We start from the raw sequence: 27,727 nt of genomic DNA on the forward strand, positions 1-27,727 counted from the left end.
GGGTATTTCCAGTTTCTGAAGAGTTGAAATAAGGCAACACAATTCTAGGTTCTATGGAATTCTCCCTGGAATGAAGAGCAAGGGGTGATTCAGTGAAAGCTATAGTCAGACTATAACAGAAAAGCACATTAGGATAATTTACCCTGTGAATTGTGTGGCAGAACATAAGGAATGAGATGCCAGAAGATAGATCAAAACCATTCAAAACTCATGATCAAAGTTTCTGTCATTTGAGTGAGTTTTTTTTTTCTTTTTCTTATAAAGGAAGACATTAAATTTGGGCTGGATTACAGTTTCAGAGGTCCAGTGTCATCAGGAAAGGAAGCATTGTGTGTGGCAGCATGCAGGGAGAAGGTGTTGGAGAAGGTACTGAGAGTTGTACATCTCTGTCTTCAGGCAGCATACAGGAACTGCATGCCACACTAGACATAGTTTGAGCACGTAAGACTTCAAAAACATTCCTCCGCCTTGACACACTTCTTCCAACAAAGCCACACCAACTCCAACTTCTAATAGTGCCACTCCCTATGGGCTAAGCATTCAAACACATGAGTCTATAAGGGACACACCTATTAAAATCCCCAAATTCTATCCCCTGGTCCCCATAGGCTTGTATCCATAACATGATACAAAATCCATTTAGAGCAACTTCAAAAGTGCCCATAGTCTATCATAGTCTTGACCATGTTTAAAAGTCCGAAGTTCTAAGATTCGTGCAATCTCTTATCTTTAATGCCCTATAAAATCAAGATCGTAAAACTGATCACATACTTCTAACACATATTGGTACAGGATATATATTACCATCCCAAAAGGGAGGAAATGGAGAGTAGTTAGGAAACACTGTACCAAACCAAGACAGAACACTAGCTGGGTAAACACCAATCTCTGCGTCTCCATTTCTGATATCAACTCTTCAGAACGCAAACTTCTTTCAGTCATTCTGACTGCAACACACTTCTTTTTCTTGGGCTTATTCCACTTCCTATTAGCAGCTTTCCTTGTCAGGTATCTCCATCATCTTGGAGTCTCAAAGCCAATCAAGGTTTCACATTCACAGCTTCAGGCCATGGCCTTTGAGCTAGTTCCTTTTTTTTTTTTTTTTTTTTTTTTTTTTTTTACTATTTTTTTATTTAATTTTATATAACAAAGTCCAATTAAATGAAAACAAACATTTATACACAATATTTGGGAATTTGGGCGTCGTTATTTCCAAACTACTTCCTGCTGGTAAGGGGCGCTGTCTTGGGGGAATTCGAAGAAGATGCAGAAATCCTGGCTGTAGTCTGTAAGGCTGTTTTGTCCAGCTGTTTTGAATGTAGGATCAGCTTGTACTCTGTTTCAGGCGGTCTGGCATGATCAAACCACATTAGTCTGGAAGGAATCCACATCTTTTCATTTTCTGTGGAAACAAAAATAGAGATCCTTTTCCCCAGTAACTTGTCCTTCAACTTAAATTTTGGAGAGCTAGTTCTTAACTAAGGAAAATCTGTACAGACTAAAGTACGATGTGGGTTGTCACTTAATTCATTTAGTATTACAAGAGCCACACAGGCAACTTTCCTACTCTATTTTCATAAATAATAATATTGAGGCTGAAATAAGGTGCACAGTTTTCTCAAGGTTGGTCCTATGAGAGAGCAGAATACAGGAAAAAAGAAACCCTTGAAAGGATTAGGGAAGCCTCCTGAGAAACTGATAATTTTTGGGGGGAGAAAGCAATGGAATTAGAGGATTGCATCAGAACTAGAAACATACCTTGCTGAAATCTTTGTAGAAATACAACTTATCAGCCTCTAAAACAGTGAATCTGAATATGGTTCTCATCGTCTGTGTTCCAATAGACATTCCAGCCAAGGCTGCTGCCTTCTGAAATCTGAGAACCCTGGAATAGAAGCCATGTGTTCAAACTTGAAATCCTTTGTATACCTGTATAATGTGTCTTAGCTTTGGGAAGTGAGACTTAAAGATGTTTTCATGCATGACCAACACTAGCAAACACTCAGATACAGCAACTCAAATACAAATAGGAAAGCATATTACTTCTCTGATGAAGTAAGTATATGAAATCTTGCCTAGAATCATCAGTCTTTTTGAACATATCAACTGAAAACATAGTCTCGGGTAACACTGCATCCTTCTTTCTGATAATGGCCCAGATCTGTTGATGTTATTGGGTTCAGGATGGGTGTGAATAGCAGAAATCCACCATTACATTTAAACAAGCAAGCAAACAAAGTGAGTTAGGGGATGGTTTGGCTTCTAGACAAGGAAGTCCATTTACTACAAGGTTCTTCTTCTCCCCTGCCTCTATCCATAACTCACTACCTGATCACTCTATGGGATGGAGTACCACTCTATGACTTAGAGGATGATTGCTTAAGCATAGAAGCAAACAGTTCTCATTATAGCATCCTAAGGACGTTCAGGCAACAGACAGCCTTTCTCTTGAAAGCACTGCTAGGGAAAACGGGAGACTTAACTCTAACTCCTTGAAGGTAGCCTTGATTCTGCTATGTTCCTTTACTCTGTTGCAGTGATCAAAATGCAAATCAGAAGTAATCTGAATTTTAACCAAGCAAGCCAGAAAACAAACCTGCATCTAATTCATGACTCTTAAAGGAAAAGGGAAAAAAATACAAAGAACACAGACACAGGAAACAGCACAAGTGAATATAAAAATAGACTTCAAAAAATCCAAACTAAAGTAGACCCGATTGAATTAAGGAGACTTTGATATGCACTGCAGACAAAAGAAAAATAGATTCCATAAAAATGCACTTTAGAGCTAAGTCCACCTGAAATATGGTGGCCTTGTTGTTTTATTTTATTTTTGTTTTTATGTTCTTTTAGAGCAGAAGTGCTTAATTTTACCTTAGGTCTCTGGGCTATCTATTCTCTTGTTCTGGGTTACTCAAGCAGTGTCTCGTATGGGTTTCTTCTTATGGAGAGGGCCTAAGGTCACATCAGACATGTGTAGGCAATTCCCATGAGTTCTGTGCCACCATTGCCCTAGCATATGATGCAGGCAGAAGAGATTTTAGGTCAGTGGTTTTGTGGTTGACTTGGTGTCCATATTTCTTTTCAGTAGCCTTCAGAGTATATTCTGCACCAAAGAGACCTGAAAGTAGCGGTAAAGGCTCCATGTAAACACCAGCTCAACTGTTTAATGAGTTGTGTGACTCTTGTCCTCAGCAATGGGCACCTTGCTAACATGTTACACAGAGCAAGCATTTGTGTTAGCAACAACCTGGGATGTTTGGGGATTTTCACAAGACCACTTTGGCCAACAACTCAGTTGAATGCTATGTATACCCACTACTGGAAGCCTTGCAAGGGGCTACAAGAGAGACCAGTTTAGATTCTGTTTCCTGCATTACTCAGGATTATTTTTTTTTAATTCCATCCATTTCCTTATAAATTTCATGATGTCAGGTTTTATTTTTAAATAGCTGAGTAATAGTCCATTATCTAAAGGTACTGCATTTTCTTTATCCATTGATCTGTTGAGGAACATCAGGGTTGTTTCAATTTTCTCTTGATTATGAATATAGCAACATGTATGAAGCTTTTCCTAGCTTTTCTGGTTGTGTGGATTGTAGGCTGGTAATCCTTTGCTTTATGTCTAATATCCATATATGAGTGAGTACATTCTGTGTTTGCCCTTTTATGACTGGATTACCTCACTCAGGATGGTTTCTTCTAGTTCCATCCATTTGCCTGCTAATTTCAAGATTCCATTGTTCTTTTCTTCTGAGTAATGCTCCATTGTGAAGATGTACCACATTTTCTTTATCCATTCTACAGTTGAGGGGCATCTACGTTACTTCCAGTTTCTGGCTATTACAAATGTTGTTATGAGCATAACTGAACACGTCCTTGTTGTATGAATGTGCACCCTTTGGATATATGCCTAAGAATGGAATTACTGAGTCTTGATGTAGACTGATTCCCATTTTCCTGAGGAACCACCATATTGATTTCCAAAGTGACTGTATGAGTTTGCACTCCCACCAGCAGTGGGGAAGTGTTCCCCTTTCTCCACATCCTCTCCAGCATAAACTGTCCTTGGTGTTTTAGATTTTAGCCATCCTGACAGGAGCAAGATGGTATCTCCTAGTTGTTTTGATTTGAATTTCCCTGATGGCTAAGGATGCTGAACAGGTTCTTAAGTATCTTTCAGCCATTTAGATGCCTCTATTGAGAATTCTGTACTGGGGGGGAGGAGGAGGGAAAAGAGAATTAAGAGAAAGAGAAGGGGTGGAGAGGAGGGAAGAGGAGGAGGATGAGAAGGAGCATGAAGATTAAGTTGGGGCAAAAAATACAGGAGAGTAAGAAAAGATGTACCATAATAGAGGGAGCCATTATAGATCTAAAGAGGAGTCTGGCACTAGGGAAATGTGCAAAGATCTACAAGTATGGCACCAACTAACAATCTAAGCAACAGTGGAGAGGCTACCTTAAAATGCCCTTCCCCAATAATGAGATTGATGACTAGCTTATATGCCATCCTAGAGCCTTCATCTAGTATCTGATGGAAACAGAAGCAGACACCCACAGCAAAACACCAGCCAAACTCCTGGAATCCAGTTGCAGAGAGAGAGGAATGATGAGCAAAGGCATCAAGACCAGCCTGGAGAAACCCACAGAAACAGTTGACCTGAACAAGGGGGAGCTCATGGACCCCCAGACTGATAGGTGGGAAACCAGCATAGGACCAAACTAGTCCCCCTGAACATGGGTGTTTGTTAGGAGGCTCCATCAGTCTATGGGGTCTCTGGTAGTGGATCAAGATTTATCCCTAGTATAGGAATGGACTTTGGGAGCCCATCCCACATGGAAGGATTCTCTCTCAGCCTAGACACATGGGGGAGAGCCTAGGCCCTGTTCCAAATGATATGGCAGACTTTGAAGACTCCCCATGGAAGGCCTCACCCTCCCTGGGGAGCAGAAAAGGGATGGGTAAGGGGATCCAGGGGAGGAGGGAGAGAGAACTGGGATTGACATGTAAAACAAGATTGTTTTTAGTTTAAATTAAAACATCATTTTTTTAAAAAAAAATGAATAACTCAACAAAAAACATGGCTGAGCAAGTGTCCGTGTGGTAAAGTTGAGCATACTTTGACTATATGCTGCATCTTAGGGTAGATTTACTCCCAGTTTCCTGAGGAACTGCTATATTGATTTTAATGGTAGCTGTTCAAGGTTGCCATCAGCAATGGAGGAAGGAGTTTTCTACTTTCTTGACGTCCTAGACAGCATGAACAGTCACTTGTATTATTTGTTTCAAGCATTTTATAGATGCAAGGTGATATTTCAGCGTAGTTTTGATTTGCGTTTTCCTGATAGCTAAAAATGTTGAGCACTTGTCTAAAGTGTTTCTTAGCCATTTGAGATTCATCTCTTGAGAATTCTCGGTTTAGATTTTAAAGTGTGTTATTTGGTTTATTGATGTGAATTTTCTTGAGTTATTTATGTATTTGGGATATTGGTCCTCTATTAGATGTGCTGGTAAAACTTTTCCCATTCTGTGGGCTGCCACTTGTGTCCCATTGACCCTGTTCTTCGGTGTACAGACACTTTTCAGTTTTATGAGGCCCCATATATTAACTATTGATATCAGTGCCTACACTGTCAGGGTTCTACTCAGAGAGCCCTCTCATGGGTCAATGTGTTCAAGTCTGCATTTTCTCTTCTTCAGGTTCAGTGTGTCTGATTTTATGTTGAGGCATTTTACCTACTTGGGTGTCAATTTTGTGGAGGGTGATAGTTATAGATCTATGTGTATTCTTCTACATGCAACCAGACAGTTTGACCAGCGCCATTTATTGAAGATGCTATCTATCTGTTTGGTTTGTTTTCTTCATTGTGTCCAAAACAGGTGTCCATAGGCACGTGGATTTTTGAAATTAGAAATTGTGTGATTTACAGTACTTCTTTTATTTTTCAGGTCTAATTTAGCTATTATGATTTTTTTCATATGAAGGTGAGAATTGTCCTTTCAAGATCAATGAAAAAAAAAAGAATTGCATTGGATTTTTTTGGCAGGGATTTAATTGAATCTATAGATTACATTTGGTAGGATGGCAATTTTTTACTATAGTAAGCCTCCCAATCCATGAGCATGGGACATTGAATGATATCAGGAAAAAATGTTTAACGTTAATTCATTCACTTAGCTGTAAGAGTTTTTATCAGCTGTAGGAGTTCCCTGGTAGAATTTTTAGGGTCATTTATGTATACTATCATATCATCTGCAAATAATATTTTGACTTCTTCCTTTCAAGTTTATATTCTCTTGTTTCCTTCATTTGTCATTTTGTGCTAACTAGGAATTTGTCTTGCTGCTCTAGCTAGAACTTCAAGTCCTATATTAAATAGATATGGACATAGTGGACAATCTTGTCTTTTTACTGATTTTAGTGGAATTGTTTTGTGTTTCTCTCCATTTAATTTGTGGTTGCTTATAGGCTTCCTAAAGATTACCTCTATCATGGTTAGGTATGTCTCTTGTATCCCTCATATCTTCAGGACATTTTTGCAGAAGGATTGTAGAATTTTGTCAGAGGCATTTTCTCTATTGTAGGAGATGACCATATGTTTTGTTTTGTTTAATATTCTTTCAGTTTGTTTATATGGTGAATTCATTTACTGATTTCCATATATTGATCCACCCATGCATCCCTTGGATGAAGCCTCCTTGACCATGGTGGATGATCTATTTGATGTGTCCTTCGATTCAGTTTGCAATTTTTTTTTTTTTTTTTAGTATTTTTACATCCATGATAATAGAGAAATTACTCTGAAATTCTCTTTCATTGTTAGGTCTCTATGGTTTTATCAGCAACAGGGTAACATGTGGCTTCATAAAATGAATTGGACAATGTTCCCTCTGTTTCCTTGTTTTCTAAGGAGAAGTTAAAAAAGGAGTATGGAAGGAGTCTTTCTGTCACATCATCCAGCTCACAAATAATGATATAGAGACTCTGAATTAATCATGAAAGTTTGTTCAATAGCTTGCTTTATTCCTAACTAGCTCATATGATGTAAATTAACCGATCTTTATTAACCTACATTCTATCATGTGGTCTTACCTCTCTTCCATCTTGCACCTCCCACCCCCTGTTTTCTCTTCAGGTCTTGCACAGTACATTGATCATCTTCTCCTACTTCCTCTCTCAGCCCAGAAAATCTGTCTATACATATTGTCTGAAAAGAAAATCTATTTTCAGTAGAATGGTTCAGCAGTAAGAACTCTGATTTTTCTACTAGAGGACCTGGATTCCCAGCAGCCACATGGCACCTCAGGACAATGTGCTTGAGGGTATCACCATGTTCTTCCACCTCCCAAAGGCTCCTTTCGAAGCCTGGTGAACTTGTACAAGCACACACACATACACATTAAATACATAAATAAATATTGTAAATATTGTCACATGGTAAACTTCACTAATTGACCAGTACTTTCTAAATGTCTAAAAGGAAAGTAGATGAAAACAATATCATTTTTGAAATGCTAATATTTTTTACAGTGTTCACCAGCAGCCATGTATAATTTGAACACATACTGCAAGCTATGATAGGACCAAATGAAACAATTTTGTTTCCATAACAAAATAATTTGAAAATATATAAACCTTTGCTTATGAACTGATTTGCAAAACTTACTACATATTCTTGAAAATGCTTCCATTTTTCTGTCAGTCACTCATGAGAAGGAAATAACTTGCCAGTTGCCTAGTAGCTGCAGATACGCTTCATTTGCCTTTCAAAGGATCATTTTAACTAGAATTACCTGGAGTTTATTGCAAAATGTAAAGACTTCACAAATTGGGTCGATGAAAGACATTTTAAAAAGTAGCACCATTAGTATGGAAATACCATCCAGACACATAAAATTCACATCATACTTTTTCTTTGTTAACTTTGTCATTTCTCATGAGGCCTGTGCTCATTCCTAAATGCTGTGTGCGTATTCCATCTTCTCTCCTTGGGACATTTTAACTCTGGTATTTTAAATAGAGAGCTGTGTTCACTGAGGAAGGCAGATGCCAGATAGTCCACTCAGCATGTGCTCCGCCCTGTTTAATACTCAGCGTAGTCCTGTTGTACATTCAGTATTACACAAAAGAGCTCTAAAATATATCTTGGTTTGACTGAAAATGTGTAGGTTGGTTTACATCCCTGTTTTACTCTCCCATATGTCTCAAGTCAACATTTCCATTCTTTGGTTTTCTGAATCTGATTGTTTCATAGTCTTCGTATAAATGGTGTCAAGTGGCATTTGCCTTTCTGTTACTTTTTTCATTGTAGCATGATGTCTTCAAAGTTAATCTTTCTTGTTGCATAAAAAATAATCATCTTCTCTTTAGGCATCAACAATATTCTATTTGACTATATACATGTATATATGTACACGTATATCACTTTTTAGAAAACACAGTCATCTATCATTATACATGTAAGTTATAGACAATTCTGGGAAATTGTGAAGTAAACTGCAATGATAAATGTTGTGAGAACACTACTTGGAGATCCTATTTTCAGCTCTTATGAGTAAACGCATAAGAGAGGAATCACAATATCATTAGATAATATAGTTTTACTTTGTAGCAATGTTTCACAGTATTTTATGTAATAGTTATCATGTTGTGTTCCTATCAAAAACACACAGGGTTCCAAGCTCTCGTAAGTTTTTAGTTGGTTGATGCACAGAGTATATATTTATACACAATTTCCTTCATTCTCTTAAACAATATATGTTTTTTTTTTTGTCACAATTTCCCACTTGTTAAACTTTCTGAGTCTGGCATTACATAACTACTAATTTTAAAAATATTGTCTCTGGCTTTTCTGCCAGAGTCCCAAAGGCACTCTGAGATGCAATTGTCATCCAACAGCTACTCTTGGCTCTATCAGTACAACAAACTGAATCAGCCCAGTTTGGCTACAAATTCTTGAGAAGCATTAGCCAATGACAGGCAACTTCCAGAGTGAGGGCGCCACCTAAGACAGAGAGAATGGGCCTCCCCATGACAGGTAAGGTCATCTCCCCCTTGACGACCTAAGACAGGCTTGCTTCTGTAAAAGAAAAACAGGGGAACTGTTGGTAACTGCCAAAGGCAAATGTTCCCAGGCCCATAAAATCGCCTGCAGCTAACCGCAAAGGGCATGTTGTACCTTCTGTTTTCAGAAAGCAATTTTCAAAACATCCTGCCCAGAACAGGATGACCATACCCAGACCTCAGGGGAGAGGTGACTTCCCTGTTCCTGGCTGCCCCACCACCCAGTGGCTATGCGTGTATAAGCTGGCTATAAGCTTTCAATAAAGGTTCTTTCCTGCAACATTAAAAAAATATATTGTCCTCATTTACTTCTTCCAATTTTCCTCAATAGCGGTGCTTTCCTTAGAAAACTGCAATATTCCTTACAATTTTACATCTGTAATAGCATTTAACTAACATTTTTTTATTTTAAAGTACAATTTTACAATTAAATTATTCTTTATGGTCATAACAAATGAGATTACTTAGTGTATTAAGAAATTCATTTATGTAAGTCCTTAGATAAAATATATTCAAATTATACACACATTTTTAATGCAAGAACAAAGAAAATTTAGAAGGTCATTTCCTCACTATGCCAGATAATGTTTTATATCTGATTGTATTGTATATTGACAAGTTATAATTATTTATGCATGGCAAAAAATGAGGTGAGGTGTAAATGAATTAAAAAGAAAAAAGGAAAGTAAAGTAAATGAACATATTCATCACTTAAACTTACCAATGTTGAGGTGAGACTGGAATGTCCAGCTCAAACAATTTTGAGATAAAAGATAGATTTACAGATGAGGGTCCACATGCTAAGCGTATCCCTCTTAACTGAACTTCCCATCATGGAAAAGTGTTTGCTTGGTTCTGCTAACAATCACACTCTAGTAATCACCAATCTGTTCTCATTTTCTGAGTTTTACTGCTTAATATTCCTCACAAGAAATAACATGCAGTATTTATTGTTCTGCCCTGGGCTTATTTCACTTGGTTTAGGGTTTCCCAGAATAATATTTTTGGCACCAATTATGGAGTTTTATTTATTTATTTATTTATTTATTTATTTATTTATTTATTTATTTATTTGGTATCCAGCGCATGTCCATTTATTTTGCACACGCCTTTAAACCCAGCCCTCGGGAGGCAGAGGCAGTTGCATCTCTGTGAGTTAGAGACCAGCCTGGTCTGCAGAGAGAAAAGAATTGCCCTCCCCCTTTGTCCCATCCCGCCGGCAAAACACAAAGTGTGTTTTTATAAACATTTAAAAATTAAACAAAATGAAGGTAGACAAGTTAATTTCAGCACAATTATTTTTCTTCATTGTAGCTGTTATAATTAGACTTTAAATTTCTTAAAAGTGGCCAATGTCCAAGTAACTTATAAGGATAAGGATAAGAAACTCCATATTCCCAGTTAGCAAATTCTAGCACAGAAATAGTCCATGTGTCAGAACAGCTTTTCTTTTACACAGGCAACATGGACAAGTGCTTGTCTTCTCTGGGGCTGCTCTCTTATCTGTAAAAAGGGGTAAACACTTTGTCAAGAGTGTTGGTGAGGATAAGTGAAACAGAGTTTTTCACTGTTTACTTTTCATCCGTCTTTGGGCCCCGTCCTGACTTCCTTCAGTGGTGAACAGCAACGTGGACATGCAAGCCAAATACCTGCCCTAGACTTCCAGGAAAAGCTAATATAAAGCCCTCAGCTCGGCGCATGCCACCTTTTATTTAAACAAGTCGAGTATAGAAATTTGATTGCTTAGGGAAAACATTCCCAGAACTAGTAAAAAAGGCTCAGGGAATTAAGGAGAAAATGTCATCTTCATGGTCTTTGATCCCTCCCCCACCATCAAAAAAAAGTGGACAACAATGTCCTGCTTTTACTGGTGTCAAATACCCATAATTTTCTCCAGGACAGTGGGTAGATGAGCTTAAATAAGATGAATTAGTGAAAGGAAGGGTATACACAGAAGACATAATGCCGCAACAGTCACACAAACCAGATTCACTATAGTGTACACACTAGCGTAGCAGTATAGATGGAGAGAAACAAAATTAATGACACCTGAAATTACATCCAGACAAGAAGCAAAGATGGTATATAAATCAGATTTATAAAATCTGAACAGAGCATAGTTTGATTTACTGCAGCAGTGTAAATTTACATTTCTAAATGAGCTATATAAACACAATACCTGAACAAGAGGAGAAATATACACATCACAAAATTGACCTTAAATTGTATCGATAAATGAAAATCCATTCCAAAACAAAGTATTCATTTCTATACCATAATCCCCTCTTTACCTTTAAAAAAGAGACTAGTTGTGGTCATTAATCATTTATAACCAACCCCATATAAATGAAAACAAACATTTATAAACAACATTTGGGGATTTGGATGTCTTTCCAAACTGCTTCCTGCTGGTAGGGGGCGCTGTCTGCTAAGAAGACGCAGAAATCCTGGCTGTAGTCTGCAAGGCTGCCTTGTCCCAACTGTTTTGAATGTTGGATTACCTGGAACACTGTTTCTGGGGGTCTTATTTGATCAAACTCTGTCAGTTTGGATGGAATCCACAGCTTTTTATTTTCTGTGGAAACAAAAATAGAAATTCTTTTCCCCAGTAACCTGCCCTTAGACTTAAATTTGGAAGTCAAAACATTTTTAAAATACATAAATTGGATTAATTTAGCAGCATTGATAATCAAATGTATTGTAGCAATTATTTCTTCCTTAGCAATTGAGAAATTCAAAGACAACACAATAGCATAGAGTATCCAGGCCATTTGTGTGTTTTCCATCTTCACGTGGCTTTTTTATTACTCTATTTCTTTTAGTTCTATTTTTTCATTTATTGAGACAGGGTTTCTCTGTGTAACTTTTATCTGTCCTGGAAGTAACTCTGTATATCAGATTCACTTTGAAATCACAGAGATCTGTTTGCCACCATATCCAGCTACTCTTCTATTTTTTTTTTTAAACCACTTTATCCCTTTTCTTTTTTTCTCCCAAGCCTGCCAGCTCTCAAACACACCATTTAGTTGTTAACAGGGCTTCTTAAAAGCCTGAGTAGGCATAGTGTTTTTTTGCCACTATGCCTAGTCAGGAAATCTCCCTTAAAGGAACCACACAAGTCTCTGCTTGTCTCTAGCAAAACAGAGCCCAACCAAGAAAATTGCTGCTACCAAGAAGCCTTGTTTGTTTCTGTTCTTTTGTTTCTAAAACCCTTTCTTAAACTTTTGTTAAGTTTTAAGTGGAAGTTCTTAGTAGCCATGTTGCAGACACCATTTTGTTACTAGCAGTTTTCCCACCAGCCTGGTCCCACAGCCTCATCAGCCCCAAAAATCACACAAAGACAATGTATTAAATATAAAGCTGTTGGCCTGTTACTAGTGTTTCTTATCAGCTGGCTCTATCTTACATATTAACCCATTTCTATTAATCTAAGTATTTTCACGTGGTCTTGGCTTACCAAAGAAAGGATCCGAACCTCTGCTCTCTTGGTCCTACATGTTGACTCCTCCTACCTCTCCCTGAATTCTCCTTGTCTCCTAGTCCTGCCTATCTTGCTTTCCTTTTGTCCAACAGTGCTTTATTCATTAACCAATACGTAGAAACATATTTATAGAATGACATCTCCCATCACCCGATGATGCCTAAATTTTACCTAGAGTTTTTAAAAAAAGTACCAAAAGTAAGACATTTTATTTTCTGATGTTTGTGGCTATTTCTGATCTTCATTTTATTTAAGTTAAGCAATAAAGAGGATATTTAAGTTTGAACTATACCTATAAATGTTAAGTGAATACCAAAATATGTAAATAAATCAGTTTTTAAGATTGTAGTAATTTTTTTCTTATGTAACCCATGGTATTTATTTACTTAAAATGATAGAACTAGACATTTCTTTTCATTTTCCAAATTGGTTCAATCAATAAACCAATTGTACTAAAACAATGTTAGGTATTAGTGCATTATTTTTAAAAAAAATTAATAGGACTATGAGGTTCTCAGGACAGCACAATGTTAGCCTTGATTCTATACTCACAACATGAACACACGAATGGCTGTGCTCTATGCATTCATTTGATTCTATAGTGACTATCAGCTGCTGCTCTTTAATTTTATCTGTTTTACACCATGAATCTAGAGACAGTATCAGAACCTATGTAGTTGGCCCCAGTCCCATGAGGCTCCCACACTCTTCAGATGTAAATGCAACATCTGTGTTGTGACACATTCTTCTGGCTCTAATGACTTTCTGCTGCGTAACTTATGGTAACTCTCTCAATTCCAAAAGTCCAAGTAAAGTTAAACCCAGGATGAAATCTGAATGGGTTCTAAACTTGGGGATATCTGTCCCAGTATATTTAAAGTATGTGACGCTCCTAACTCAATAATTCTCTTATCACAAGTTTCCACAAAGTGTACTCTTATAAACCCCAACCTTTCTTGACTAGAAGCCTTGTATGTGCCCTCTTCCTCTAGTCTCTATGGTGACCATGCTGAGAATGTCAAGGGACCACTCTAAGTCCTTAGCATAAACTCAGATGAGAACAAAGTGGCCTGCTAAAGATCCCTGTAACATCTTCATCATTCAAATACTATCACATATTCTCTAGGAATAGGGACTAAAAACAAATATGCATTTTTTTTAGTTACAAGGAAAAACAGTAAATGAGTAGAAAAAGGTTAGTAGCTATTACTCAGTGGCGCTTATCTCTGTGTCTGTGTTTAAGCAATATTTTCAAATCCTAAAGTTAATTCCCCATGATCTCACTCGGGCTCACATAGTCTCACTTGCTACTAAAATATAAGGGATGTCTGGTGTTACAAATCCTTCCCCAATCTTGTTTTCCAAGACTAGTCTATCAATTTACTCATCTTGTAAAGCCCCAAGAAGGATTATCAGTGGCTATAATCTGTATATCCTTTAACCTAGACAGCTATTTTCCCTATCATTTCTTCCAAGAAGCCAAATTTGTAGAGGAAGGCTTGCTGGAAGACATGAGTCATATACTCTGTATATATTTATTAAAACAAACAAGACTAATTGTGCATTTATTATGGGACTCAAATAAAGGCGGGATTAGGAAACTTGATGCTGGTTTCATTTTACCACTCTTATTGGTCATTTGGACAATTGACTGTTCTTGCACCTCATTAGCCTATGCAATTTGAATGCAGAAGGGAAAATTTTTATCTTCAAATATCAAAGAAATCCAACTAAACACAGAACCCTTTCTCATCCACTTACAGCATAGGCCAGCTTAAGTTTGAAACAAAAGTTCTGGTAGGAAGGAAAGAACAGCTTTCTGAGATTTAATGGAGAAACTGATGAGAAATTAATATCCCTTCAAATAAAGAGTATGACTTCTTTCTGATTAGTGGGCAGATTTGTCCACGGGCATCTTTTTATAGAAAGAAAAAATCAGCATATGCTGAATTGCTTCTTCAGTACATTGAACTAAAATGCTCCATAGCTTTATTCCCCTTGATCCACTCTAGGATAATCACGGATGATACCATTTCTAAGTGGTAGTTTCCCTTGTAATGAACAAATTAAAACCTAGGTATGATCTGATGCCCAAAAGCTGTTTCATAAAGTGCAGCCCCACAGAGACCACAACCTGGTCGTAAGGTGAAAACCTGTTTTATTATTATTTAAGTGTATAATTTTTTTTAGAAATTATTTGTGCAAATAATTACAGTCAGTTATCCATGCTACTAAGGGACTCTAAAATTGCTATTGAATCATTCAAGATTGTATATATTCAGCAGATTTTGGATTTTCAGGATAATTTGAAAATATTCCAGAGTTGTAGGGTTTAGTGTTCTTTTGGAAACTGATCAATGTTTCTCAATACACTGATAAAAACAAGGACATACAACAGAAAAATATTTCTGTACCTTGTTCTTTAATGCTTTCTGCCATTTATTTATTCCTTGTTTTTGAATAGTATAAATAGTGCATTTATGAGAATTGTTGAAAATATGTATATGCATATATGTATATATATCATACACCCGCATATTTATGTATCTCTGTATATACCAATTGATTTACAAAAAAGACATCTTTCTATTCAATATAAAATTATTTCTTTTTTTGTTAGAAAGCTAATTCCACAAGGAACTATACAAAGCAATCAAATGTGTGAAATTTCAAGTTTTTTAATAATCTTAGTATTAATTAACATTTGGCCTGGAACTAAAACAATATGAGCAACAACAAAATTACTATTGTTATTTTGAAAATATCTTATTAAATTTGTCAATCCTATTCATTAAATGAGAATGTCAGTGATCGTAAAATGCACACAACCAATACAATATTCATTAATTATCAGGATTTACTTTGTAAATATATACAGTAATATTAGTGAGTTAAAATATGCATAACTGAATTCCCAAGTTTTTATAAATCTCATAACTTACCAATGTAATTAAGTATTTTCAGTGTTGAATTAATTAAATCCTGACCCAGAAATTTTAAGTAAATTTACATAAGCCAATACATTCAATTTTATTATTCTCTTTTTTCTCAACTGAAAAGTATTAGCATTAAAGATCATCTTTAGATAAATGCTTAAAGCAACTCTTTAATTAAAGTGATTTCAAATTAGTTTAGAACAGGAACTCTCTCTCTCATACACACACACACACACACACACACACACACACACAGAGAGAGAGTGTTACTGGCAGAATGACTGTATATATCAGTGAAGTCCAGGAAGGAATTCCTGCTGAGGTTCTAGTAAGGCTCTAGTACATTCCCTGTGTCCCTTTTCCATTTCTCCTAATCCCATAAGGTTACATAGATCACCTGTCCCCATTAGACCTCCCTTTGTGTTTCTTCCCACAACTGGAAAGAATAAGAATCTCTGATCTGGGTCTAATGTAGACAGGACACTTGCTCTTTGATACAAGGATTGAAGAATAATCATATGACTCATTGGTTATAATTTAAAACAAGTTTGAATATCCATGTATGTTGTATGATTCTTTTCCCAACATTATAAAGAATGTCTAGTACTGGATGAAAATATAACAAAATGTAGCTAACTGTTCTGAGCCCTAGGCCTGGCAAAGGACCTGTGGCAGATGTCATAGGAGAGCTACAGCTTTTTACAGTAGAGCAATGGGGGAAGAGGTAGCCTTGTTCTTTCCTGACAACCGTCTTCAAAGCATTAGCTTAGGCTCCCATGATGACCACCACAAACCCTTTCAGGTGGGCATCCTCGGTGCCTGTTGATGGCTTCACTACCTAAAGATCTATCAGCTCACACAGCACATTGAACACAGTGTGACCCAATACTCAAAACTGGGGCCCATGCCCAGACCATAATGTCAAGCATTCCACAACATTCCACACTGTACACACAAAAGTAATGACTGTGTGTCATTGTAAACCTTCCCTCGAGTTTTAGACAATTCACATCTACCTTTGAAACAGACTAAACCAGTCTTAGCCAAAGCAGTCAAAAGCCCCACCCAGCTCTAAGCCATCCTCTTGCTTTAACCCTCGTGAGGTTACCCTAAGGGTCGTTCTAATGACTGGACCCTGTGTTATTCTTCGGCACATATATGGCCCCCAAAGCTAACTGAATGACAGAATTCCCTTTTCCTTTTTATTCCTATTGTAATATCCTAATAGCAGTTCACCACCATCCAGAGTTGTTCTCCAACTTGTTCTCTTCCGCTAACATGGGTCCACAGTGTCTAACTGAGAGCCACTGGTACTTTTCAATAGTTAAGCCTTATGATTATCATCAGCTATCTGAATTCTCACCATACTCTGTGGATTTTGGCTTAAAATCCAGTTTGGACATTTAATATATTTAGAATAAGGTTAACAATTTTTGTCTAACCATGAAGATCTGCAAACAGAGGTGAGAAATTCCAAGTCACTCATGGTAGAGGGAGCCATAGCCACACAGACATCCCCTTGTTATTGTGGAAGGCTCTGCATCCCTGGAGCCACAGCCATCCCCTTGTTATTGTGGAAGGCTCTGCATCCCTGGGTACTGCTCTCTGCAACCTGTGTTTCCTGCTCAGCCACCCGCTCAAGCTACTCCTTCCTGTTCTGTTTCTGGAGTTTCACTGTTCAGGATATCATCACATTTTCCATCACTAAGAAAAAAAATTCCAGTAATAAACCCAAAAGTGAAAAATACTGTTTGCCTTTCACTTGAAATAATTTGTGGTTTCCATGAAAAAAAAAATGTACTTCAAATACAAATAGGCTCTGTGTGTCAAGATGTAAAATCTATCAAAAATCTATCACTGTGCTAATGACAGCATTATGAAAAGTAGCGATTACACAGAGGCAGTGATATCATTAACTTTGAATGGAATTTTAAAAAACCACATATGGTAGACCACATTCGATTGTGTTATAATGCTGATTAGCTATGTTTTCCTAAAAGACCAGTGTATTGACCAGGCAGTGGTGGCACCTTTAATCCCAGAACTTGGGAGGCAGAGGCATACAGATCTATGTAAGTTCAAGGCCAGCCTGGTCTACAGAGTGAATGTGAGGATAGGTTCCAAAGCTAGACAGAGAAACACTGTCTCAAAAAAAAAAAATGAAAAAAAAGAAAAAAGGCCAGTGTATTAAAGGCTTATTCCCTAGCCAATGATGATTGTAAAAGGAAATTGGGTTGCAAGGATGCAAACCAGTTTGAGTGGTAGATGCATTCATAGGTTTGTAGTTGAATGAGTGAACGGGAGGTAGGGTCTGGTTGGAGGATTCAGTCACCTGGACATGTTTTTAAATGGTAGAACTTGTCTCATCCACTTTCTTTAACTCTGCTTTTCAATTGCCATAAGGAGGATATTAGGTTGTGTCCACCCAAGACCTATCCACAGAGATATCAGTATTAGACATGAGCCTGGACTTTCTTTAACTCTGCTTTTCAATTGCCATGAGGAGGATATTAGGTTGTGTTCACCCAAGACCTATCCACAGAGGTATCAGTATTAGACAGGAGCCTGGACTTTCTTTAACTCTGCTTTTCAATTGCCATGAGGAGGATATTAGGTTGTGTTCACCCAAGACCTATCCACAGAGGTATCAGTATTAGACATGAGCCTGGACTTTCTTTAACTCTGCTTTTCAATTGCCATGAGGAGGATATTAGGTTGTGTTCACCCAAGACCTATCCACAGAGGTATCAGTATTAGACATGAGCCTGGACTTACCCAAGGACTCTACCATGCAATTATCCTCTGATATTTCACCCTTGCTGCAAATTTAGAAGCAACAGTTAGTTCAAAAGAGCCAACCAATCGTGTACCAAATCATCAGAAATTAAAGGAACAATGCTAATAAATCTTTCTTATATTAAGTGGATTATTACTCAGAGATGTTGTCACCAGAGTGGAAACTTGCACAAATTGTCATAAAATTCAGAAGGTCTGATCCTGATTTTACTACTAGATCACTAACTAAACCTGTCTAGTCTCTGGCCTAAGCATTCTCTTCCAATTTGTAAAATATAGAAATTGGGGTTACATGTTTTTCTTGGAGAACATAAATTTAAAACAGAGTTGATTATGGTTTAGTGGCTTGGGCTTTTGATGTATCTATCTGTAGTAGCATGCCTGTAAGAGGCTAATTATTTGCCGACTTGTTTTCCATTAAATTGCAGTTTATGTTTATGTGATTTTTGGGTCTGAAAATAAATATAAATTGTGTTCCAAGAACTTATTGATATGGTTGACTAAAAACAGATTGTGAGAGTCTGTTATTAGAAATACAAAGTAAATTTTATCTCATGTGTAATGAGCATTATATTCAAGCTCAATGTAATCATCACATTTTTCATAAAAATTAATGTCTAAGTAATTACCAAAGAAACATAAACAGTGTTCATAAGGTACTTATTACAGTTACATGTGTAGCCAATATTAATTTTTTGCTTTTTTGCATTTAAGGGTAGTGAATAAACAATACAAAATTTCTGATTTATTATCAGTTACACGTTCTACTTTAGAAGATAAACATTTCTGATACATGATATTTCATGAACTGTCTTTAAATTTTTACTTACTTTTGGTGAAACTGTAAATGAGGCACATTTATTCCATGGTTTATGGTACCTCTTTATTTTAATAAGTGAATGCATGGGGTTTAAAAGTAAACAAGTTTGCTCTGTGGTTCATGTTGTCATCTTTGTCAAATAGAAATGGAAGAATCCAGTCCTGTTTGATTGACTTCCTGTGCTACTTTCAGAAATAAAAGCAAATGAGAGTTAAAATAATTCATCATCAAGTGAATTTGTTTTAAAACCATCCAAGCTTCTATACCACAAGCAGATAAATTGCCCACTATTCAAATGAGCATAGTTAGTTTTACATTATACTAAACAAACCAACTTCATAAATGACTGTTTTCCTTAGGGAAAAAAACAAAAAGGCATCCAGAATGTTATCGCTTGTTCCTTTTCCTCCAAGACATTAGAAGCCCAATAGGCAGACTTTTCTCACAGTAGAACGTCTATGAAATCTTTGTGAATATACTTTCCATTGTTTGATGATAAGGACATGTATATTCATGCTGTGTTTTCATATGGGTAATAACAATACAACACTGAGTAAAGTTAATAAAGCATTTATTTTATACTAGTGATAGGCTTCGTAGCTTTATGGAAAGATTTCAATAAATTATTTCCAAGCCCTCTTTTCTTCCTCCTATAGCCATCATTTTACAAAATTGTTTGCAATTATAGAACAATGGAGGAAATAAAGAAAATTATACAAAGAATAATAGAAAATGAACAAAAGTCTACAAACTGGCATTTTCCTTTTTAATAAAGTGGATAATTGCCAGATTTCCCATTACTTCTGAAATGTGCAGGACAGCATGTGGATCCATTTGTAATAAGAAAATGATTAATTCAGGCTCTGGAGAAAGAGTATAGTTAGTCATTTCAGCTACCTTAGCTACTTTCTTGCATCCATGTGTTGTCAACCAGCCTCTAAGACTACAATGCCTGATTTTCACACAGCAGCATTAATCTGTGGGTTAATTCTTTTTTTTTTTTTCTTTAAGGTATTCTTCTTCACAATAATCAATTATTTTGTTATGTACTTACAGATTATGTGCAAAACTTTACTCCATACAAACAATAGTATATAATGGTGTATAAATTTGAAGCATGAGTTCAAAATATTGTGCTTTCATAGCCAAATTGTTTCTTCCTATACATAGGATCACACCCTGGAATTCGATTAAGAACTCAATTAAATAATGTTTGAATTTTTAGATGAATGTTTAAGATGCATGCAGTATAGATTGAGTAACAAGAAATAACAGGGGAAAGACAAGGCAAATAAATACAGTTTCAAAATCCATTTGTGTCAAATTACTGGCTTGTTATTTTTAGGCAGACAAAAGTTTGACGAACACTCTTAATTTTAGTTAAGTAAGATTTATTAAAGTTAAAATTCAAAACTATAAGACATTTATTTTAAGAAGCAATACATATACACACCAAGCTTCACAAACCACTTGTAAGAGTCTTTCAATAATGTTTAGACACCCAAATCTTGCACCTGTAATTTGTAATTTAAAATGTTTGATTTTGTATTTATTAGGAACTTTTTGTCTGTTTTGTCAAAGAGTCTGTTTTTGAATGAAAAAGTTCCTTATACCTAATACATTAAATGTTTCGGTATGAACTAGGTTCCTTATACATGCAACATAATACATATAGTAATATTCCGTTTTTCAGTGTACATTCTAAGTAATACATTCACAAGACCATTATACTACTTTAAGTATTTAAGGTGGGAAAAAAAACTTTGACATATTTTTTCTTAAAGCAAAAGTATTAAAAGTATAATGTATGGTCTAATAAATATGTTTTATGTAGTTGAAGTTGTGTATAATTAAAAGCATGCATTTACTAAGGAGAATGGCATCTCACATGGCTGGCATTACTTCTCTGTTGGTAGTCATTAGCATCAAGTATGAACAGGATGAGAAAGAAAACTGAGTTCAGTTTAAAGGTGACTGCATACAAGAGAGAGATCTGCCTCCAAACACATCCAGGGCAGTTATCATCATAAAACTGCCCAATTTAATCTTGTCCTCAACTTTGGTTGTTGACACAGATATTAATTTTCCATTGAGGCCAAGACCTTTGAAACCTTGGGGAGAACAATAAGTCTATTCTATTTAGTTTTATTTGGTATCTTTGCTTTGATAAAATTGTATAGTTTTGATGCAATTTATGATTATTTTAAAGTTAGTCTTAAATATATGAAGGGAAGACCTTAACAGTTAACAATAATACATTTGTATTGGCTCATTAACCAAAATTATTCTAAAATTACATAAAATTAAGAATAATTATAAAATAGAAGGCATTTCAAGTTAGCAATTAATACAAAAATTTTAAATGAAAAGAAATGTTAGGTGATTTTTTTTTTTAGTTTTAAAAAAAATACCCTACTGTTGTATATACTACTGCTTCAGTAAATTTTCCTAAGTAACTTCATTACAACATTTATTTTCAAGTATAAAATTATACAGAGTCCAGATCTATCTTTAGCATGAGTCACTGTTTAACACAATGTAGCCATTAAATTAATAGTACTTCTTTCCAATTTTTCCATTTCTGAAGTTCCACACAAATTATTTTGTATAAAATTCTTCACATTGCTTATTTATTAATAGTATCCTAATACAATGATCTTTGAACATGTTGCAAAGAACAGTTCAGTCTCGCACATGTTCAAGGTTCGGATGAGATGTTCATTTGCATGTGCAGCACCAATGAATATATAGATCTCTTCTACTCAGTATTTCTTGATTACTATATTCTTATAATTTGTGTCTTGGGTGCTTGAGTGCATGATTGCACATCTATTAGTATATGGGCAGCACAAAGTATAGTGGCAAGATCTACACAAAAGAAAAGAAGGGATGAAGAAAGGGAGGAGGGAGAGAGGGAGGAAGAGAAAAGGAAGGAAGGAATGGAGGGAGGGAGGTAGCATTGAGGGAGGGAGGGAGGGAGACACAATGTTGAGATGGGAGCATGGGGGTAGTCCTGAGAAGAGTTAGGGAAGGAATAAAGGGTGAAAATGTTCAAACTTCACTACATTCATGCATACAATTCTCATAGAATTACCCAAAAATATTATTTTAAAATACATATGGTTTAAAGTTACAGTTATTTCATTAGTTTTCTCTTCATTTACTTCTCAGTGCTAACTTGTAGCACCACATGCTAAAAACGAAAAACCACAAAACCCTGCCTTTTTAAAGTAATTCTTTCTCTTTTCAGTTTCTACAGATAAAGTGATCTGAAGTTGTATACAATATTATAAGAGAAGAAAAGGAAACTGTGACATGCGGAGAATGTGAAAGGTGGTTTCATTTTGAATAGCAGCACTCTCCAATTCAATTTATACAAAAGACCCAGTCATAGGGACAGTATTGTTCACTTCTAGACATACCATTCTTCTGTGTTACAAGCTGTATAATTGTTGTTTTATTGTTTACATTGTAAATGTGTTTTCCCTCTGGCTAGTTATGTTTTTTAAGTCTTAAAGTGTGAAGGACATTAATGAATGGTGAGAGAGAGACACTGTATACAAATGTATATTTGTAAAAGCTATTTTTATGATTAGCATGTGTCATTGTTGGTCACATAGTCTCATGGTATTGCAACCCTACATTTAAAGCTTGTTTCCCATGATGTCATATGCAGAATTTACATTGTATGCTAGTTTTTAAAATTTATTTTCAATTTATACTTTAAAGTACCTTAATCCATGAGGAAAATTATTTGCAAAAGCTGTATTTATGCCCTCTATAAGCACCATTTTATTGACAAAAGAACGCAGTTATTTGAGAAATGATGCAACTGTTAAGGACTTTGGTTTGACACGTGAGCATGCTTGGCACTAGTGAGCTGAAATGATCCAATCATCACCTATTACTTGATACTGACTATGAGATTCTTTAGACAGTTTTCAGCACTTGAACTGATGAGAAATAGGTTAATAAGAAAAAGATTGTCTTGTCCTGGGATCCAAAAGTTTCCGTTAGTGAACACACCCCTCCATTTCATCTCCTAGTCCTCAGAATTCTCCATTCCCAAGCATAGTATTTTCCAAATACTCTTGGCTATTGTCTTGTGCAGTGGAAATGGGAGAGACGATCCCCACAGGCTGTAGACACATTCAGCACATAATTTCTTAATAAATACTGGTTCTTTTAAAACAAATTTGGTGTGTGTTTTTTCTTTGGATGACACTTGTTTCAATAGTCAATGTGAGCAGTTTGCATTTCTATTAATAGAATAAAACAAGTTCAATGATAAAAGTAGTACAACTAAACTTAAATACACTTAGTGTCTGTTTGGCATACTCCTCACGCCATGCTTGTGTTTGAGAATACATTAACTTGATGTAGAAAAGCAACTTAGGAGGCCTTCCATGCTTAATAAGAGTCAGCATCCAAATTACATTTTAAGAATATGTGTTGATCTTCCAAGTATTTTTTTTTTTTTTTTTTTTTTTTTTTTTTTTTTTTGAAAAAGAGTTTCTTTGTGTAGGTTTGGAGCCTACCCTGGCACTCACTCTGTAGACTAGGCTGGCCTCAAACTCACAGAGATCCACCTGCTTCTGCCTCCAAAGTGTTGGGATTAAAGGTGTATACCACCACTGCCCAGCTTCTTGCAAGTACTTAATGATAAAAATCTATTTCAGGATATGAAGCAATCCACCTCATCAGGAGGATCTTGGTTTTCCATCAGTCATGAGTTCGAAGGTAGATAATTTCATGGTCTTCATTAAAGAGCCCATGACAACATCCCTCCAAATTAGTTTTCTGCCAAAATTGCTTCTTCTTTAAGCACAGAAACTGGGGAGAAGCAGAATCACCCCAATATGTTTTCCCTAATTTCCCTTCTTATGTCTTAAGGATAGTTTATTTCATAGTGAATCTGTGTGTTATAAATATAAATCAAATGAAAAATAATACACTCACATCAAACAAAGGACATTTCCAATAAAAATTAAGGAAGGAAAACTATGAGTAGAATTTATTAAGAAAACAAATATACTACTTTAGTTTCTTGCTGGCTGTATTGTGTTTGTGCATACCTGTATTGTTATTGTTATTTGTTTCTTTGCGTAGTACAGTGTTGACATTCCAGCCTAATAGCTCATGAATAATAGATACCTCTCCCTTCTTTAGAGAAGCCCCAATGTCCCTTCTTGTCCCCATCTGCTCCCATCTCCGCTCCAGGCACTCTCCTCACACTTTCTGTTTTCTTATTTGCCATCACAATGTCCACTGAAGTACCACAGGAACACAGTGATTGACAGATGGCCTGACACTCTGAGCCAACCAACACTTTTGTCGGGTAACAGCCCCTCTTCTGAGACACCCCCCATACACATATAGAGATATCATTGCTCTCCCCTTTTAGGAAATATGAGGTGGCTATGGGGGTATGAGACAATATGAGATTGATCACAGCTTGATTCGTATGTGATAAATGATTTTATGTATACTGATTTATTTCCAAGCAGACATATTTAGAGAGAATAAATGGATGCTCCGTTGTCTACACTGTGTGTCAGAAAATTGCATATATGAGCATTTCCCCAATATGTCATCTATCTGCTCTTGTAATAGTCAATGAAGAATATTGAAACCGTCATGGTGAGGTCAACTGGGATTTCAGGAATAGAATTATTTCTCTGATTATTTAAAGAATAAAAAGGCAAGAAGAACAAGGTCTCAGCACTGAGCCAAACTTTACTGAAAGCAGAAGAGCTTATAAAGCAAATTATTCAAGTCTTCCCAGGAGGGAAGGGGATAGTAACTGGAAAATCTTGTTTTTTTCTAACAGAACAAAAATGTTTATAGTTTGGGGCTGGATGGGTATCCATTTTACTATGAGAACTGGTTGGCTGGGGCTATCACTGGACACTCAATGACCCATACAAAGACAGGAAAGTTATTCTGTTTCCACCACAAGGTATTCCCTTATGTATCTAATGGGAGATTAACAGTTCCTTCTGAAATTTGAAAAAAAAAAAGAGTTTTATCTTGCTCAAGAAGAAAGAGCAATAAATCTGCCATCTTAAAACTGTTAAATGAAATGTACATCAATCTACCTAAAGACTCTTTCATTATTACCCTCTTGGGAGATAATAGTCCAAAGTATGATGTTTGAAATGTAGGATTATTATAAATTATTAAAAATGTGATAAATTCCCTATTAACAAATATTCTTAAAAGTGTAAGCATTTAAAATACATAAGAGGAATTGTTTTACTAGATGTATGACCTCTCCCATAGAGCAGTGAGACACCTTCAGCCTTCCCCTTTAGTCCTCACCTCTATTTGAATGAAGATTTTAATGTTGATGACAGACTTACAAGCTGTCTTAGTGTTTTATTGCAGTGAAGAGACACAATGACCCTAGAAACTCTTCTAAAGGAAAACTTTAATTGGGGTGGCTTACACTTTGAGAGGCATGTTAGGGTACAACATGGTGGCATGCAGGCAGACATGGTGCTGTACAGGCCATCATGACCCTGGAGAAGTAGCCAAGGGTCCTACATCTTGGCTTGCATGCAAGTGGTTTGTGTCACTGGGCAGTATTTTGAGCACATATGATTATATGTCCTTTTTGTATTAATTGCTAACTTGAAATGCCTTTCTATTTTGTAATTATCCTTAATTGTATGTAATTTTAGAATAATTTTGGTTAATGAGCCCATACAAATGCATTATTGGTAACTGTTAAGGTCTTCCAAAAAGGCCCTTTAAAATAATCATAAATTGTATCAACTATACAATTTTGTCAAAGCAAGGAAACCAAATAAAACTAAATAGAATAGACTTATTATTCTCCCCGAGACTTCAAAGGTCTTGACCTTAGATGGAAATTAGTATCTGTGTCAACAACCAAAGATGAGAACAAGACATTTGTGGAGCCTGTCTCCATGGTGACGCACTTCCTCCAACAAGGCCACACCTCCTAATAGTGCCACTACTTTTGGGGGCCCTTTTCTTTCAAACTACCACATTCCACTCCATGGCTTCCAAAGACTTGTAGCCATATCATAATGCAGAAATACATTCAGTCCAACTTCAAAAGTCTCTATAGTCTCATATAACAATCTCAAACTTTTTTTTACTATTATTTTTTTTTCTTATTTTTCATATTGATGGCAGTCTAAGGCACCTCTGACAGTGGAACCAGGATGTATCCCTGGTGCACAAAAGGACTTTGGGAGCTCATTCCCCATGGAGGGATACTCTCTTAGCCTAGCGGCAGGAGGGAGGGCCTAGTCCCTACCTCAAATGACTTGGTAGATTTTGTTGATCCCTCCTGGAAGGCATCAAACTCTTTTAAAAATCTAACGTTCAATGTTTCTTCTGAGATTCCCTTATCCCTTAACTATAATCCCCTATAAAATCAAAATTTAAAAATCAGATCACATAGTTACAACATATAATTGCTCATGACATAGATTAACATTCTCAAACATAGGGGAAGGAACATAGCAAGGAAATACTGGACCAAAGCGAGACTGAAAATCATCTGGGGAAACTCCAAACTCTGTATACATGTGCCTGATAAAACACTCTTCAGATCTCCGACTATTTTCATTTCTTTTGACTGCAACATACTTTTTCTCTTGGGCTGATTCCACTCCATTTCTCAGCAGGTGTCCCACAGCTCTGGCATCGCCAAAATCTTGGGTCCTCCAAGACAATGCAAGATTCAACTTCACAGTTTCTCACAATGGCCTCTCTAGGCCTCCATCTGGGGACATTCCTGACACAAACCTGGCCTCAGCGGCTTTCCTTAGACACTAAGGCAAATTCCATGGCTCCTTTTTTTTTTTTTTTTTTTTTTTTTTTTTTTTTTCTATCTCTAACTTTAGAACCCCAGGTGACTGATGCTGCTATGTTCTGGGGCTTGCTAGCGTTGGAACATGCCTCCCTTGTTCAATTACATCACCAGCTTTCTTTTTTCCTTTATTGCCTAAGATTAGATGTCCTTGCTTTGTAGACAGTTAAAGTCCTGGAGAAGTCCCACATATGTGTCAACAACAAGAACATGCTGGGGCATAGCATCTCATACAAAGACAAGATGGCAAAGACCCAAAGAAGGAGGTGGAGACTTTGAGAGAAGACTGAGCAGCCTGCTCAGTCTCAGTGATCCACCATCTGCCTTCCTGGTACTAGGAGTATGGGGTTAAAGGTGTTCACCACCACTCAGGTCTAAGCTTTTCTTTAACATAGCTGGGTGGCATCTTGACCTGAGATCTCTACTCCCTTTATTCTACTTCTTTATCTGTCTCCTTGAATACAGGACTTAGCTTCATTCTGCTTTCTGGTGCTCCTTGTCTCCTTAAATATTTTCCCTTTCTCAACTTTCTCCTTTTCATTATATATCTTCATCAGAGTTAACACTAGTAACCTGTCTCAGAGAGTAGGGAGTCATAAAGTGGTCCAGAAGATCCACACTACATGCATGTGCCTTAGTTCTAACACTTGCTACATGTACATCAATAAAAGTATAAACAACTCATCTCTATTCATGAATGCAAGCTTATTGTTCACTGGTCACTATGGGAAGGTAAGTACTAGGTCTGCATCAAAGTAGTTGTGAATCCAAAATGTCCCATAA

At 36.4% G+C, this 27,727-nt stretch overlaps 1 protein-coding gene across 1 annotated transcript in view; it reads left to right on the forward strand.

The window, feature by feature from the left end:
• The window catches only part of Ralyl (RALY RNA binding protein like), a 519,057-nt gene extending 496,244 nt beyond the window's left edge, over positions 1–22,813 (forward strand). The window contains exon 9 of the mRNA XM_051196821.1: positions 22,349–22,813. Within this exon, the coding sequence (XP_051052778.1) occupies positions 22,349–22,366 (18 nt within the window). The 3' untranslated portion in view covers positions 22,367–22,813. The remainder of the gene's footprint in view (positions 1–22,348) is intronic.
• Positions 22,814–27,727: the final 4,914 nt, after the last annotated feature.

This window comes from Phodopus roborovskii, unplaced genomic scaffold (genome assembly GCF_943737965.1).
Source record: "Phodopus roborovskii unplaced genomic scaffold, PHOROB, whole genome shotgun sequence".
NCBI classification, from domain to species: Eukaryota; Metazoa; Chordata; class Mammalia; order Rodentia; family Cricetidae; genus Phodopus; species Phodopus roborovskii.